Source organism: Dipteris shenzhenensis, chromosome 27 (genome assembly GCF_047967505.1).
Source record: "Dipteris shenzhenensis isolate YYH24624 ecotype China chromosome 27, Dip_SZ_1.0, whole genome shotgun sequence".
In the NCBI taxonomy this organism is placed as follows: domain Eukaryota; kingdom Viridiplantae; phylum Streptophyta; class Polypodiopsida; order Gleicheniales; family Dipteridaceae; genus Dipteris; species Dipteris shenzhenensis.
The window spans coordinates 32,093,229-32,110,562 of NC_141622.1; the positions used below are offsets into that span (position 1 = coordinate 32,093,229).

At 42.2% G+C, this 17,334-nt stretch overlaps 1 protein-coding gene across 1 annotated transcript; it reads left to right on the plus strand.

Moving 5' to 3' along the window:
• The first annotated feature begins 2,582 nt into the window (after positions 1–2,582).
• Positions 2,583–9,075, plus strand: LOC147884172 (GDSL esterase/lipase At5g03610-like). The gene is made up of 7 exons (XM_087398157.1): positions 2,583–2,835; positions 3,114–3,223; positions 7,352–7,430; positions 7,517–7,708; positions 7,846–8,132; positions 8,274–8,574; positions 8,870–9,075. Exons 1-7 carry the CDS (start codon positions 2,583–2,585, stop codon positions 9,073–9,075), a joined length of 1,428 nt encoding a protein of 475 aa, XP_087254283.1.
• The last annotated feature ends 8,259 nt before the right edge of the window (positions 9,076–17,334 follow it).

The window sequence follows — 17,334 nt, forward strand, 5'->3', positions numbered from 1 at the left end:
GAGACCGGAGTGCTCCCGAGACTAGATTGCTTACATACTATATATTGCGTGACTTGATTCTATAAGCATTCTACTAGGGGAATTGTAGACCGTGTCAAGAGACCGGGGAGTGCTCCTGAGGCTAGATTGCTTACATACTATACATTGCACGACTTGATTCTGTAAGCATTTTGCCAGGGGAATTGCAGACCGTGTCAAGAGACCGGAGTGCTCCCGAGGCTAGATTGCTTACATACTATACATTGCACGACTTGATTCTGTAAGCATTCTGCCAGGGGAATTGCAGACCGTGTCAAGAGACCAGAGTGCTCCCGAGGCTAGATTGCTTACATACTATACATTGCACGACTTGATTCTGTAAACATTCATCCAGGGGAATTGCAGACCGTGTCAAGAGACCAGAGTGCTCCCGAGGCTAGATTGCTTACATACTATATATTGCATGACTTGATTCTATAAGCATTCTACTAGGGGAATTGCAGACTGTGTCAAGAGTGCTCCCGAGACTAGATTGCTACATACTATACATTGCACGACTTGATTCTGTAAGCATTTTGCCAGGGGAATTGCAGATTGTGTCAAGAGACCGGAGTGCTCCCGAGGCTAGATTGCTTACATACTATACATTGCACGACTTGATTCTGTAAGCATTCTGCCAGGGGAATTGCAGACCGTGTCAAGAGACCGGAGTGCTCCCGAGGCTAGATTGCTTACATACTATACATTGCAGAACTTGATTCTCTAAGCATTCTGCCAGGGGAATTGCAGACCGTGTCAAGAGACCGGAGTGCTCCCGAGGCTAGATTGCTTACATACTATACATTGCATGACTTGATTCTGTAAACATTCATCCAGGGGAATTGCAGACCGTGTCAAGAGACCAGAGTGCTCCCGAGGCTAGATTGCTTACACACTATACATTGCACGACTTGATTCTATAAGCATTCTGCTAGGGGAATTGCAGACCGTGTCAAGAGACCGGAGTGCTCCCGAGGCTAGATTGCTTACATACTATACATTGCATGACTTGATTGCTTAATACATACTAAGACTATAGAAATATTAAAGCATAAAGCGTAAATGGCATAGAAGCAGAGGCATATATAAACATGAAATTATTTGTTGCATGCTATATGCTCCAACAATCATCCTCATCTTCCAAAAGATGAGGTGGTAGCTTAAGTCATCATTGCATTTGAAAAGAGGGACAGGCTCGCTATCATCCAGATCATTCTGTAGGAGAGAGGGAGGTGCAAAACAAGAGCACCTGCTCCTTTCCTCCAACCTGATTCAAGAAAGTCTCACTGTGCAGTGGACAGTCTTGCGAAGAACTCTTGCAGTGGACAGTCTTGCGAAGAACTCTTGCAGTGGACAGTCTTGCGAAGAACTCTTGCAGCTACAGTAGGCCTGGACTGCATTGCATATTGTAACATTTGGAGAGGTTCCCGTATAATTATACCCAGCCACATATCGAGGGACCGGAAGTCTTGAGGGTAATGTTCACCAGCACTACCTAGCTTGTTGACGTATCAATGCCACCCACGAACATATCCTAGCATGATGATGCCTGTATCGCAAGAAAATGGACGAACAATCCTGAACCAACATAACCAGTCACGCTTAGACGAGCTTGCAAAAGAGAAGGGACTTGATTTAATCCTGTATCTCTGTTGTATCGTGCCCTAGACCATCACCGACAAGGCATCGACCTTTTTGCTCCATCACTTCTTACGCTATAAGTTATTGTCGTGATGGACAAGACCAACAAGAATGGAGACCTTGAGCTCTTTGATAGCTGCATAGGCATGTGGCAGACAAGGCCATACTCCTCCAAAGTTACGCTAGCCAAGGCTACTTACTCATTGCTTGCCTCGAAAGTCCACTAACAAATTTTTTGCCTGACCAAGTTGCCGGCAAGCCGCAACAGTGCATTCTTTTCTACGTAATTTGCCCAGAAGCGAGCTCATAGAGATCCTTGCGAAGCATTCGTTGTGACGGCGCCCATATCTCATCAATATACTAGAGGTTGATCACTGGCTCACGAACAGGCTTCTCGCTGTGGATCAACACAGGAGACTGTCTTGTGAATCGGGTTGGAGAAAAGAATCGGCTGGGTCTTGTTCGGCAAGTTGTGCCCCATGTTCTTGAACCCAATTCGCTTTTGGAGGCCTCAGGATGATCTCTACCGTGGTGCCTTTGGCGTTTCTGAAGGATCCCACCCCTAGCAACCGCATGGCTCAAGCGCACTTCCAATATCTTGGAGGCTGCCGCTGCCGAGTTGCTGCTAATGCGTCTTACGCACAGTTCCGCCTTACCTTTGGTCGAGCTGCGGTCGCCTCTACTCACCAGTACAATATCACAAGATAGCTCTTCTTTGCTTGTCGATTGCAAGCTTTGCAGCTCTGCATGGCCACCAGCAACCGCCACCCTCTCCCATTGCGCTCCACCATCAACTCTACAACCCTTTCCTCCTTTCCCATTGTGCATTTCCTCGCTGTTGCCCAACCTATCATACCCACGTAGCCTCTCAATCCGTGCACTTGTTCGCCCCTTCACTGCCGCAAACATATCGCTCGATCCGGATGTGGCGCTACAGGACCAGCTCCTTCTCTGGTCCTCTCCCTCCTCAGCTCCTCCTCCTTCCCCATCTCCGCTTCCTCTACCTCTCCTCCAATTCCTTCTCTCATACCATCTCCTCCCAGACCTTCTCCTCCCCCTCCTCCTCCCTCTTCTCCCTCGACCTCTCCGATAACCACCTCTCTGGCCCTCTCCCTCCCAACCTCGCTTCCCTTCTTCACCTCTCTTCCCTTAACTTCTCCAGGAACTCGCTCACCGGTCAGCTCCCCTCCCAGCTCTCCAACCTGCTTAGCCTCTTCTCCCTCGACCTCTCTTCAACCACACCAACCTTTTACGAAACTTCAGAAGATGCATGAAACTCAAGCGCACGCACCCTCAGCCTTTTACGAAACTTTAAATAGCGACGAGCAAGCGACAACCTCAAAGTACCTGGAGTTCAGAATCCTGAAGTCTAGACTGGTCACTGGAGTTCGCAAATGGAAACGTTATTTTCAGCTTCAACTTTCTTTCGTTTGAAGTTTGCACTCTGCTTGCAGCTCGAAGAAGTCGGCTGTTGGAGACTGTGCTGTGTGCACTGTGGAGCACTAACTACGAAGTGGATAGTACAAAGTGGGCTATGGAGTACGAACTACGAGAAGCGAAGAAGGTCTGTGGATTGAACATGGAGCCTTGTCTTGAACAACGAAATGTTCAAGAATCAAGAAAGGCCTTAGAAGTTTCTAAACCCTAAGAGAAGATAAGGTGGCTTAATCTACGACTACAAAGATATTAGATCTATGGCTATAAATTAATCTACTTTTTAGTGTTAAGTTATTTTAAATATTACATATATCTCTTTTATATTTTATCATATATTACTAATTTTCAAAGTCCCTAGGCAATCTTAACGTATTCTATAGGAAACTTTAATTGTAGCTTAAATTTTAAAGGTTAATATTTCAAATACCTTTAAAATACATTTTGCCATTAAATTTAGCCCTTATAAATAACCTACTTGGCACAACTTATACCAGTTTTTTTCAATTTTAACCGGTGCAAAATACACTAAAGGGAGGTTTTTTCTAACACTGGTTCATACACATGAAAGACCAACCATCAACACTCCCTCATCACTCAATGGTGTACATCATACAAAGAAAGTTTCAATATTCTCACAAGGCAAGGCTTTTAGGAATAGGTCTAATGTATTCTCCAAGAAATAGTTAACAATCCCAATTCCATAATGTTTTGATGTTGAATCCTTGGGTTCTTTCCAATGTAATGGAAATTTGATCATCAAAAAATATCATCACGGGATCTACTCTAAGATCTAGCATCGAATTTGCATACTCCAAGATTTGTCACAAACCATCTCATCCATGTAGCCTCACATCCAATTTCAAAAATCTTGAATACTATACTATCACCTTCAACAATCTCCATCGAAAACTTTATAGCATTAAATGCCATTGATTTGAGTATCTAGGTCCTTTAGGATTTTGATCGAGCAATTTAAACATCAAATCTCTTAGCTCTTGTAGTATAACCCTTGCTCAAAGAGTGAATTTCGTTCAATAATATTATTCCATCCATTCTTCAAAGTATGATTAGCCATATGCTTGATAGCAGTGCACTTTAGATGGAGAAGAACTAGCATGCTCATCAATATTTTGAACCTCAGCATTCACCATAAAAACTTGTTGAGCCTATATCAAGAGCATTGCTCAATGTATTATAGTGAACTTCATATGCTATATCTTTGCTTGAACTTTGAAGGATCACCAACATTATAATCGCTTGAAGGATCACAACAACATCACAAGTTTCAAGAGCATCACTCAACACATCATGGTGAACTTGATATGTTGCATCTTTGATTGAAGGATCATAAACATGACAATCACTTGATGGAACTAGTGTGATATGTTCCCAACATGAAAGGGGTGCTTTGTTAGAACACATCTTCCACATACCTTGAAAGCATGCATTATAGTAGCATGATCTAAGTGGTGCTAAGTGTTAAAGAGTACCCATTAACAAAATGAAGGGAAAGAGTGTTAGGAATGGAATCATAGCTCCATAAGACATCTCTATTCACATTTTGTCTCCATTTTGTTCTTCAACTTCCTAGAAAAAGCATTCAAAATATATGTCTTTCAGGAGATATAAAGTGTGAGCCTACATTTTATGCTAGCCTGTAGGAATGTCACAACATCACTAGCATGTTATAGCTTTACACCACCTTGCTTTATATTTTTATGAGTCAGCATTCTATTTATAATGGCCCTTGCACTATCGTGCTCTCCCTTGCCATGTCCAGGTCTAAGAAAGTTCCAAATCATGCACAAGCTAGTGAGACTAATAGACATGGACATGAATAGTGAACTACAAAGGTCTACGTGCTTTGAACTGGGAGGCTATGCCATCAAACTAGAAACTCAATGTTTCTTTACAAGTAATTACAATCATTCGTGGTGTAACATAAAGCAATGTTATATGAACAAATTTTTGTGCTTCTTATCATTTGAAATGTAGAAGGTTATAAATATAGGAAAAGGTTATGTAGAAGGTTATATATAGGGTAAGGTGGTACTCTTTTTCCACTTTAAAGTGGTCAAGTTTGTCGGGCCCAAAAGATACATAAGTGGGAGAACTTTTGGATATTCAAACTGTACATGCTCGCAATGTAGTAGAAGCTTGCAATAACATCCTATAGTAGAATTTTCCTTAAGCCCATTCCACATTCAAATGTTCTTTCAAACACAATTTATCCACTTTGCAGAGCTTGACATTAGGTTACTAAATTTCCACTATCTCAAAGCATAGCTTAAAAGATACAATTTGAGTCCTCTCTCTCTCTCTCTATGTGTGTGTGCGTGTGTGTGTCCTGTGTGTGTGTGTGTGTGTGTGTGTGTGTGTGTGTGTGTGTGTGTGTGTGTGTGTGTCTCGCTGAATCCAATACTAATATCTACTTATTATAACTGTGGGGGCTAGTCATACATTAAAACTTTCAGCTACCCAACAACAAATTGTGACTGCTCTTAAACATCATCCTAGTTCAGACAATATTTAAAAAATAACTTTTAATTTAAATCTGAGAATAAACACACCCTACCTGTTAATTTAAAAATGGTGTATAAAATTACCCCTGCTATAAATATATTTATGTAAGTCTTGAGAATTAAAATACCCCTCATTTTGAACTCTCATAGTATACTTACATTTCCCAGATGGACCCCCCGAGATCTGGAGGCATCTGCTAAGTTAGACAACTCCAATTATGGTACATGGAAATACCGAATGGAGACCATTCTTGTACTTCAGGACAAATGGAAGTATGTTGATGGGTCTACACCTAGACCATTGGATAATCTAGCCACTAGTAGCTCCACTCCATCTACGGGATCTACAGCTACACAAACAATTTTCGCACCAGTAGCTGATCCTGCCATTGCCCAAGCTCAAGCAGAATGGGATAAGAAAGACAAGTACGACTATCACCCGATCAAGAAGAATGTGCAAGATGTCATGCTAGGATAGGTCAATACAGTCAAGACATCAAAAGAAGCATGGGATATGTTCGCAGCTCTCTAGAGTCCAAGAACACATCTAGGATTCTCACCCTGAGAAACCAGATCAACCAGAGTTTCTGCAACAACAGTGAAACCGGTCATGCTTATGTACTCCACATAAAAGACTACAACAATTAATTTGCAGCAGCAGGAGAGACTATGAACCCCACAGAAATGGTTTAAGTCATTCTGAATGGACTAGGAGAGGGATACGAGAATCTAGTCTAGAGTATTGCCATTCAATGGCAAATTCCGACACTAGAAGAACTTCAGTTAGTCCTACTTGGTGAAGAACTCAGAACTTAGGCAATTCAAGCACATAAAGGTCATTCTAATGATAAGGCATTCATAGCTTCAGACAGAAGTAGAGGCAAAGGCAGAGGCAGAGGTAGATCATATCAGAAGAGTGGTCATCATCAGCAATAAAATCAAAGTCAGCATCAACATCAGCATTAGCATCATCCTCAGCAACATCAAAATCAGCAAAGAGGCAATCATTCCAACCGAGGAAGATTTCAAACATGAGGGAATGCATCTACCAATGTGTCAAACATCAGTGCAACTACTGTCACAAGTTTGGACACTATGAAAGAGATTGCCGCAAGAAGCAGTACGACCAAGGCAGTCAATCTAGCAGTAATCGAGGGAATTCCTGAGGTAGAGGAAATCATCGTGGTGGACATTTTAGTCATAGTCATTTTGCAGTTGTGCAAGCACACTCAAACCCTTTCCACAAACAGGACAAGCATGGTACCCACTTATTGCACGTCCTGCATGCGTGCATGAATGTGTTAGTATAAGACATGAGCTAGAAAGAGAGCCATTAAAAGTATCATTATACATGTAAAGACACAACCACGTACGTGCGCACTCTTGATATCTTGGGTAGTCATGCATGGTCCACATCAAGATTCCCATGATCAAAGTGTTAAATAACAAATATACTTTTGTCAATATAGATACATGCAGGCATCTAGTTTTTGCATTATTTGATGGGCGACTTTGGAATACTCTCTAAACTTGTCCATTGTTGCACTTTGGAATGATCTTCGGTTGCATTAAGGTATGTAATGCTGCCCAAGTGGATGGCTTCATGCGATTTTAAAGTTGCTTCCATAGAAATTTGATTACTTCGCCTTGTTAAACTTGTCCATTGTTTTTTAAGAGACCTTATTCTTTCTTGTCTGTTAGACGTGTGTAGATTGCTTGCTTCTGTACAACAGCTCAAGATCATGATTGCTGCAATGAGCTCTATCGCCTCCTCCCTCACCATAACGCTTGTTGTGGCCTTTCACGTGCATTGTATGATTCAACTTCCTGCAAATCGATCGCTTCTAATATAACGTTTGCATCGATCGTCTCACTCTTTCATTTCTCGAAAAATGCAGATCATCTCGGTGCTGTCCTTGCCTCCCCTCCGACGTCTATGTTTATCTTCGGCGACTCTTATGCAGATACTGGCAACCGAGACCCTAACAATCCTCGGCTCAATCTGCCATGGCTGTATCCTTATGGTAAAACTACTCCCGGAAATCCAACCGGCAGATTTTCAGATGGGGCAGTCTTAACAGATTACGTAGGTGAGTGCAAAGAGATCGATTTATGAATACGAGTGATTCCTAATTTTGACATGCTGTGAACGCCTCAAATTCTCAAGTGTTTTAGCTGCAGTAACATGTTACACCGTACAACAGATTCCTAACACAACATAATTAATTATTCTGTGCAGCCAGCGTTGCCAAGCTTAAAGTGCCATCGGCTTACAGGGATACGGCTTCTTGGAATGCGACAGCGGGGATGAATTTCGCGTTTGCAGGCAGCGGCGTCTTTGAGACGTACGGCCCCGATTTCACTCCCATACCAATTCAGGTTAAGCAACTTGATGCTCTCGTTTATCAAGAAGGGATGTGGACGGAAGAAGATCTGGCTTCTGGTCTGGTGCTTTATGTACTTTCTGGTAACGACTATGCTGTGTACTATAAGAGTCCTAATGCCACCGAGGAGGTATGCAATCACTCGATCTATTTTGTTTTGATTCGTTTATTATGTGGAGAAGCTGCATAGATTATGATCAATTTCAAAAAGGAGATGCATCATGACTAAGAACGAAGCAACTTATTCACACATCTGTTTCATCTCATCTAGGGTCTCATCCAGCTTGTGCCAAAGGTGGTCAATCAGATGGCGAACGATATTCAGAATCTGCATATCCTCGGCCTCCGGAAATTTGCAGTGACGTATTTGGAGCCCATGGGTTGCCTGCCTTTCATCATGTCAATGCAAGATTATGCGGGCTGTAATGACGATCTTAATAAGATTGTGCAATTTCATAACACGCTCCTTTATAGCGCAGCTTCTTCCCTTTCCACACTGCCAGCCATCCAACTCGTGCTCCTTGACCAATACGATGCCTTCACGACCATAATACACAATCCCAATCAGTATGGTGAGCCCAGTCTATCTTTCTATCATGGTTGTCCACTCGCTTCGTGTATAACTGGGTGTATGAAACGAGGGTCATCTCATTTTACCTTATACCTTGGATTTTGTTTTACAAAAAAACCTCTCAATCATGTTTTGCTTTCCCTTATACCTAGATTTTCCTTTAAAATTATCAATGTTTCTTTCTCGGATGCCTCTAAAGAAAATCTCAAGATTGAGCAATAAAATTCACCTTGTATAGCTTTGTACATTTAATGTGGAGCACTAGTCTTGTATTAACTAAATTGCATGGTGGATAGGGTTTGAAGAACCTTATCGGGCATGCTGTGCCCCCGCATCTACGGATGGAGATTGTGCATTCATAGACACATCTGGGAACCCCATGTACACATTGTGCAACGATGCGAGTGCCAACTTTTGGTGGGACAACAACCACCCATCACACAAAGGATGGAGCAATGTGATCAACTTCTTTATAAATGCACTAGAAGGTGTCCTGACCTAGGATGCCTTCACCCAAGCGACTACACTACATTCTTTCCCCTTGAATGGACTTTGATATCGCACCTTTCACGAAGCTCATGCCTATTTTTAAATATACCTTTTGGCCCTTAATAGTTATTATAGCTATATATAGCTCGCCTTTATTATACTAAGGCCTCAACTATATAATTCGATGTAGTAATGCAATACTTAGTCCTTTGGGAGCATATCTTGTCTCTTTCTTTCCCTCTCAACATGGTATCAGAGCCGTGGCCAATCAGCACATGCTTGATCATTGATCTCCATCCATGTTATGAATTTCTCGTTGTGTCCAACTAGCACACGCTTTATACATGTTGAATTTTATTAGATGTTTTTCTTCTCTGGTGATTTTACATGATATGGTATTCTCATAGTTACAATGAATTGCAAGTTTAAAGATTTGTCTTACGAGCTTTTAGATATTTCTATGAATTTGACATTTTGCACTCGTCTCGCAACACTAATGGATTGTGATTTTCAACATTTTCTTTGTGCATTTTTATGTTGAGCATTGGTTGCAAGTAAACATGAAAAGTATGGTGACTTGTGTGTAGCATGAGTATGGCAAATTGATAGAGAATGAGACAGTCTAGACAAAATAGCATCCCACCACTGTGCTTTAAGAGAGGATGATATTCTTTGATTATAAATAGTAGGATTTTCAATAGTGGATCATGCATGTGTCATAGAATCATTAGGAGTAGAATCTTCAACAGAATCCTATTGCATTCATCATCACTATACTGTTGCCTACATTCTATAATGCATGAATACACTCACTACTTCTGAGAGTAATGTTGTGTCTCACTCGTCTCTTCCTCTTCTTCTAACATGGTATTAAAGCTATGACTTCCTCCCTCATAGTACATCGACTTTTGTATATGATACTATTTACCAAATATTACCATGTTGCCTTGCAAACTAAGCTTATTCCAAGAATTTTAAGACCCAACATTAGGGTATTCCATCATGAGATGAAAAAGATATGGCTCGCTACCTGATTTTGGCTACAATAGTTAGAGACTATCTACATCATATCACCATTGACTTTTGCATATAATGCTTTTTGCTGAATCTACCCAAATTGCCTTGCAAAATAGGCTTGTTCCAAGAATTTTAAGACCCAACATAAGAATATTCCATCGCGAGATGAAAAAGATATGGCTCGCTCTCTGGTTTTGGCTATACGAGATAAGCATTGTCTCCGTTAGAGTATAATGATTTTTGTATATGATGCTTTTTTACAAATCTTCCCATGAAACCTTGCAGAACAGGCCTATTCCAAGAATTTTAAGACCCAATATGAGGGTATTCCATCTTAAGATGCAAAAGATATGGCTCACTCTTTGATTTTGGCTATACTAGACAAGGACCATCTCCATCATAGCATGTCGCCTTTTTTGCATGATGCATTTTGCCAAATCTTCTCACATTGCCTTGTAGATCAAGCCTGCTCCAAGAATTTTAAGACCCAACATGAGGGTATTTCTATGTAAGATGCAAAAGATATGGCTTGCTCACCGGTTTTGGCTACATCGAACAGGGAGTGCCTCCATCATAGCCTTGTGAAAGCAATTGAAAATGAAATTGTTGCTTCTCTCCTATTCGACATTGAAATCAAGTTTGCGATTGATGGATTTAAAAGTAGGTGCATGTTTTCTATTCATCAAATTTGCTTTTATGTATTGCTGAATTCTATTTATGCCTTCTTAGTGAAAATTTTATGTTTGTTTTAGGCCTTTTGACAAGGAAGAATTTTAACAAACACCAGTTTTGTTAATCTCTTATTATTATCATAAATTATTACACCAAGATAACAATATATTTGACATTAGACCTTGACTTTTGGTGTGTCTTTTAGATTGAGACTTGTACTTGGTTTGAGAGTTTTTTTAGTACGGTTGTGTTTGTTTCCATGGTTTAACTATCAAATGTTCTAAGACGGATTGTTTTCTGTCAAGTCACCAAAATTTTTAGAACTTTGGCTTGTTGGATCTTTGATTATCATATTTTGTTACTATTTTTGTGTATGGCTTTTTGCTTTTGATGTGTGTGTGTGTGTGTTTGAGGGGGTTGTCTTGTTGTCTTAATGATAGCCTAGAGTATGAGTTCTTAGATGGTGCTTCAGTAGTTAGTCTAGATTTGGTGCTTACTTGGAGTTGGGAGCTAAGAAGCTCCATGTGACTTTCTTGGTCTCATCGGTGAGTTGTTGCACGGTTTGTAGTCATCATTGGCATGGCCTCACATCGGCAACTACCTTTGCCTCTTACTATTAGGAGGGTTGTACATAACCATAGGCAAGCAATTGTTTTGCTTATGCTGCTCATCTTGTGCTTTCATAGATGGAAATATCAAAGGATTTTGTGCATGCCAACCTATGCATTTACCAATGAGAGAGAAAATTTCCCCAATGATATGCGAGAAAGATGGACATTCAGGTGCTAGATCCCTTAATGCAACTGATGTTGCTAGTTATCAAGGTTCAGCATGAATCTTTTATGGTGACAATTTCCAATTTGATTGCCGTTGCCAAGATTTTTTTGTCCCCTAAACAATAGCAAGGGAGTGTAGAGTGCAAAGGAGGTGATTCACGAGACTTGGAACACACTAATGTGGTAGTTGGTGTGGTCTTGAAGAATTTTTAAGGCCTTCTAGTAAGGGGCCGCTTCTTTGTTTCTTGGTTGGTGGTTTCAATGAAACTACATTCGGACATTCATTATGTAGCCATGTCCTTGCACGACATGGTCTTCGCCATGTTGAGATCTGTACAGGTAGAGATCATTATTCTTGATCTAGAAAATTTGCCATGTTTTTTTTCATTGCAATGTCATGTTAGAATGATTTTTGCATGTGCACACTATAGATTCCACCTCCCGCAGATGAGCGTGATGCACGTATTGCTGATTTAGAGGCGTGGTTGGTAGAGTCTACTAGCGAGGTTAGGCATTCATTGTCTTTTACTATATTTTGGTGCAGCATGAGTTACTCATGTGCTATGCTCCTTTCTCTCCTCATGATGTGTGTTTGTTTGGCAGATGGAGACTGAGTACAATAGCTAGAGGCAGAGTTGTAGGAGCAGAGGGTCTCGGCACGCATTGCATACCATCGAGTTGAGCACTATTTGTATCAGTTGAGGCACATCTCACGTGACGAGAGTCGCCATAGGATACACCCTAGTGTGGCCTTGTATCCCACCCCTCTTGTAGATGTTCCCACTAGACATCCCATAGACCCAACTGTACTCTCTAGGATCCCCATGTCTACGTGTGTCCTTTGCTAGGAGGATTTTGATAGCGTAGGATTTTTTGGCCTAGGATTCAGCCACCTCGCTCATCTCCACTACCTGACCCACCATATGGTTTCACGGGCACGCTGCCCAGTTTGTTTTGCTGATATAGGAGTGCCTACCTATTGTGGTCTAGGCATGGATGACCTATACCCTGGACGTGGCCAAGCTATTGACCCCATTGCCCGCACAATCTTGACAGAGCATTATAGGATAGTGGCACATAGGGATTTGCTTAAGCAGGAGGGATTTGATGCTGTAATGATTGCCACATGTATCCCCGAGCAGTTCTTGTATGCAAACTTCATGCCTGATGATGAGGCATGAGCAAAGGAGGCATGATGCATCAAGCGAGAGGCACACCTAGAGATATCCTTGTAGGATTGGTTGTAGCTGAATATTGGGGAGGATATGGACTAGTGGCTTAGACGTGAGGAGGAGCTTACTCGTGTTGGATTTGAGGCACGAATCCGTGTAGATCAATGACTTTGGGAGTTTAGGCATGCATATGTGTAGGACGCGAGGATTATGGAGATACAGGCAGTGGCTCAACATACTGCTGCATCCCATGGAGACAAGGCTGAACCTTCTACACAGTGGACAATCAGGCAGTGTGATGTGCAGGAGCCTCATCAGAGGGTGATTAGAGGCACCTATGTCAAGTTGTTAGATTCCTCCGATGATAGTTGATGTAGATGGCACATACTTTGGTGATCCTGTATGTGTACTTTGATGTGCATGACATACTTTGATGACCATGCATGTACTATGAGTTATCTACTTTGATGATGCTATATGTACATTGATGATGATGATTGATGACTATAAATGACATGCGTGTTGTGCGATATATGATGATTATGGTGTTATGTTATTTTCAGCATGTGATTCTATTGTATCTTTGTTTATCATGATACTCTCTCTCTCTCTCTCTCTCTCCAATCTTATCTCGCATAAAGTGTGAATAATGCAATGGATTTAATCCAAACACCTTAATGGAAATTTTGTTAGTGGTGTGAGATCAATCTTGTCAATTTCATTTGATAGACCCTGGTCGATTGGAAACCTTATAGCAGTCTTTGCTATAGCATCCCATTTTCTTGGATTGCTGGAATCCATGGTGGTTGTGTGAGATCAAACTCTTCATCTTCACTTGATTGTCCTAAAGTCAACCAGTGTCCTTTGAAGTGCTAGGGAGATCCTCCATTGAGGCTAATTTCTTTGTATAGTACTGCATATAGCAATCTCATCCACCAAATGCACTATGAGATGTAGTTGGCTTGTGAGAATAGAATGTGGAAATGTCTCCTCCACTAAACAAACCGCCTCCACTGACATAACTTGAGCATTCTCAAGCATGGTGGGATCTATTTCCTTTGAGCTCACATACCTCACAAGCTCGCCCATCTTGTAAATACAATCTTTCACGTCCTTCGATGCACTACGTGAAATGCTAGTAGGTAGTATGAACTAAACCCGCGAGGAGGTGGTTGATTAGTTGCTTATAGCTATTCACTCACAAATTTGAAAGGAAAAAGATATTATGCACATAAAATACTTACTTGGAGCATCTTGTGCCAATCATGAGATTTCAAGCCATATAATTGCTCTACACCTCTTTTCTTGCTCTTTGTAAAGGCTCCCTTCAAACACCTCATGCATCCAGTGGAAGTACGAATTGTAGTAATAGCGCGCTTCACCGTCACCATCTCTAGCTTTGATAACGTCCACGGTGCACGAGGTAAGAAAACACGGCTTCATGAGGTAATGGCGGAGGGCTACTATCACCATCACTCCATGCATCCGTAACGGTCCCTCCTAAAGATCCCACCTCATATCGCCGATGCTTCGCCTCCTCACGGTGAGCATAGGGTAGCATATGCGGGTGTGGCACTGCATCCTGTATCAAATTAAAACGGGATCATAACTCAAACATATGAGCACCCATAGGTATCTCAATCAACCTTAACTTACAAACCCTTACCCTGTTTACGGTCACATCCCCTTCTCCATACTTTGAGATATGATTGAGTGTAATCCTGCGTGCACGTTACATGTTTCCTCGACATCGATCACACAGACATTTGATTTTTTGCTCCAATCACATTTCGCGATGGTGGATACGGAGGGATTCATCCTCACTGGAGCTACTTGTTGAAGATGAAGACATCCTACAAACAAACAACCCACCAAATTTGCCCTTCTTCAAATGTTTAATTTAAACTCTGTGGCGCATCTAAAGGTGCATCTAAAAGCACGTCTAAAATTGCGTCTAAAGGCGTGTCTACAGGCACGTCTACTCTGTGTATTTAGATGCACCTGTAGACGTGACTATAGATGCGACTTTTAAACCTGCTTTTTAGTGCACCGCTCGCTTTGCTTTTCTTCACCTTACTTATACTTCGCGCGGCTTGCTTCCTTCCTTATTAGTAGATCCATAGTTTCGACGCTTAAGAGGAAGGCTCCCATACTTCCTTCCAAGCTTACACTCAAGAGAGGCACCCACACTTACTTCTAAGCTTAAAGGAGAGGAGGACGAACAAGGAGGAGAAGCAACTTTGGAAAAGAAAGAAGAACCTTCCATACCTCTATCCAAGTAAGTCTTTTTGCAGTTGATCTTGTTTGGAAGTTTGCTCTCTCTAGATTTGTACTTTCTCGTATCCAAGAAGCACATGATCTGGGTATCAGTGTCACGTTTTTGTGTCGGGCGCAATGTCCTTTTCTACTTTTTAGAAATCCCGTCTGTCGGAGTGCATCCATAGGCGCGTCTCAGAGCGCGTCTAAACGCACATCTACAAGCGCGTCTAAATGCGCGTCTGGCTTGTTTGCAAACACAGACAGACGCGTTGATAGATGCTCTATTAGACGCTCTGTTCGATGCTCTGTTAGACGCTCTATTAAATGCTCTATTAGATGCTCTGTTAGACGAGCTATTAGACGCTCTGTTAGATGTGTCTATAGACACGCAAATCAAACGTGTCTATAGACGCACTCTGATAGTAAGCCTCTCTTTTCTTCCCCTTTCTTCTCAGCTCATCAGTAATAGATTTTTTTCCTTTTTTCCAGTTCAACATGTGGCCAGGAAGCGCTTCCAGCTCACCTGATCCCCAGGAATCTATTTGGAAGGACTTATATAACCTTTTAGGGCACCCTCCTAGTCCTGCGAAGTTATATGGGTATATGACAGGTACTCTAAACACTCCCCAGGAGTCGGCACTACAGACTCCAAGCCACCCCACACCGCCTGAGATCACCCTAGCGGAGTCAGCACAGCCGTCTTATGCCCCTTCTTACGCCCCTTCCCCCGTACTATCTTATGCCCCTTCCCCCATGCCGTCTTATGTCCCTTTTGCCATCCCGTCTTATGCCCCTTTCCCCATGCCGTCAGGAGGTCCTTCTGTCTCGCAGAGCCATCGACGTACTCCTGTGCCATCGAGACTCGGTTCTTCAGCTACGAGTGGTCAGCATAGTCCTGTGCAGTCTCCAGCTACGAGTGGCCACTGTACGAGCTCAACATGACAGGGTAGCAGGCATGTTAGCAGGGAGAGCGGTGGGGGATACATGGCACAGTGCTTTGGGCCATGTGGCGGTGGGGAGGATGATGATTCAGATGATTTAGATGTGCCTCTGGGTGACGGTATGATTTATTATGACATCACTCAGACAGGAGGCATCTTGATGGATGCGCGGGGGAAGGACATCATGGCCTTCATGCGCTCTGTAATTGCTAACAATTACAGAGATTGCTTTATCCACTACAAAGATCACCCAAAGAGGTTGGCTGATGAGACCCTCGCTACTGTTCGGTCTAGGTATCCTAACCCCCCCAATCGCCAGTTCACAGATAAATGGGCCAAGTCAAAGATTGTTACGATACTTGGCAATAAAAGATCTTCGCTGAAGAGGCTGGCGCTAGCAGAGCTTGCCAGGCTTGAGGCAGGTCAACCACCAAGGGGCCCGCCCCACACCACTCACAAGCGTGAGTGGAAGAAGGCAATGAAGTCAGCGAGGGAGGACCCCAATCTGTAGCACATGGAGGCACGGAGGATCAAGATGGAGGAATATGGAAGCGCGCATTTTGGAGCAGGGGGTGTTGAATCATGGGAGGCCCAATTTGTAAGTATCGATCTCAAATTATATTGCTTATGTAGTTTATTAGGAGGTTGTTTCTTTGTACTAATCCCTCCGCAAAGTGTGTCGCGGTCATGCAGCTTGAGATCGTGGGCAGACACCCTACTCCTGTGGAGACAGGCTATCACCGCCACCATCGCAAAGGAGATACATGGAGGCACTTCTATGATGACGGGTTGATTACTGAGGAGCAGTATACCCGAGCTACTGGAGTGGCCCCCCAGGTATTTGAAAGTAATTAAATAATGCCAAAATTATAAGTAAAGATTTGATTTTTCATACATTGATATATGTTATCCCTTGTTTACAGGTCCATGCACAAGACGATGAGGAAGAGGAGGAAGGAGGCGCAGAAGGGAGCGTACAAGGGAGCGTGGAAGGGAGCGAGGACCTGGAGAACATAGATTAGTTCTACAAGTAGTGCTAGCTACTCTTTTTTGTACTTAAAGCCATTGGCTTGGCTTTGTGCCTCTTGTATATACACTCCTCTTATTTTTTGTACTTGAAGCCACATGACATGGCTTAGCTTCGTGCTATATGTATAGACAAGCACTTTTTGAGCTTTCAATTTTATTGTGTTTTGGAGTTGTAATGTTTTATTTGGAATTGTATTACACAATGTTTTATTACAAGAATTGAATTACACAATGTGGATATGGGATTCTTGTAACTATATAGCATACACAACATACACAGCATTCTGTAAAATTAAAAAAAAAAAATAAAGCGCGTCTATCAGTGCGTTTAAAAGTGCGTTTATATATGCGTCAATTTGTTCGACCTGCGTCTATATGAGCATCTATAAAGGTGTTTATAAGCGCG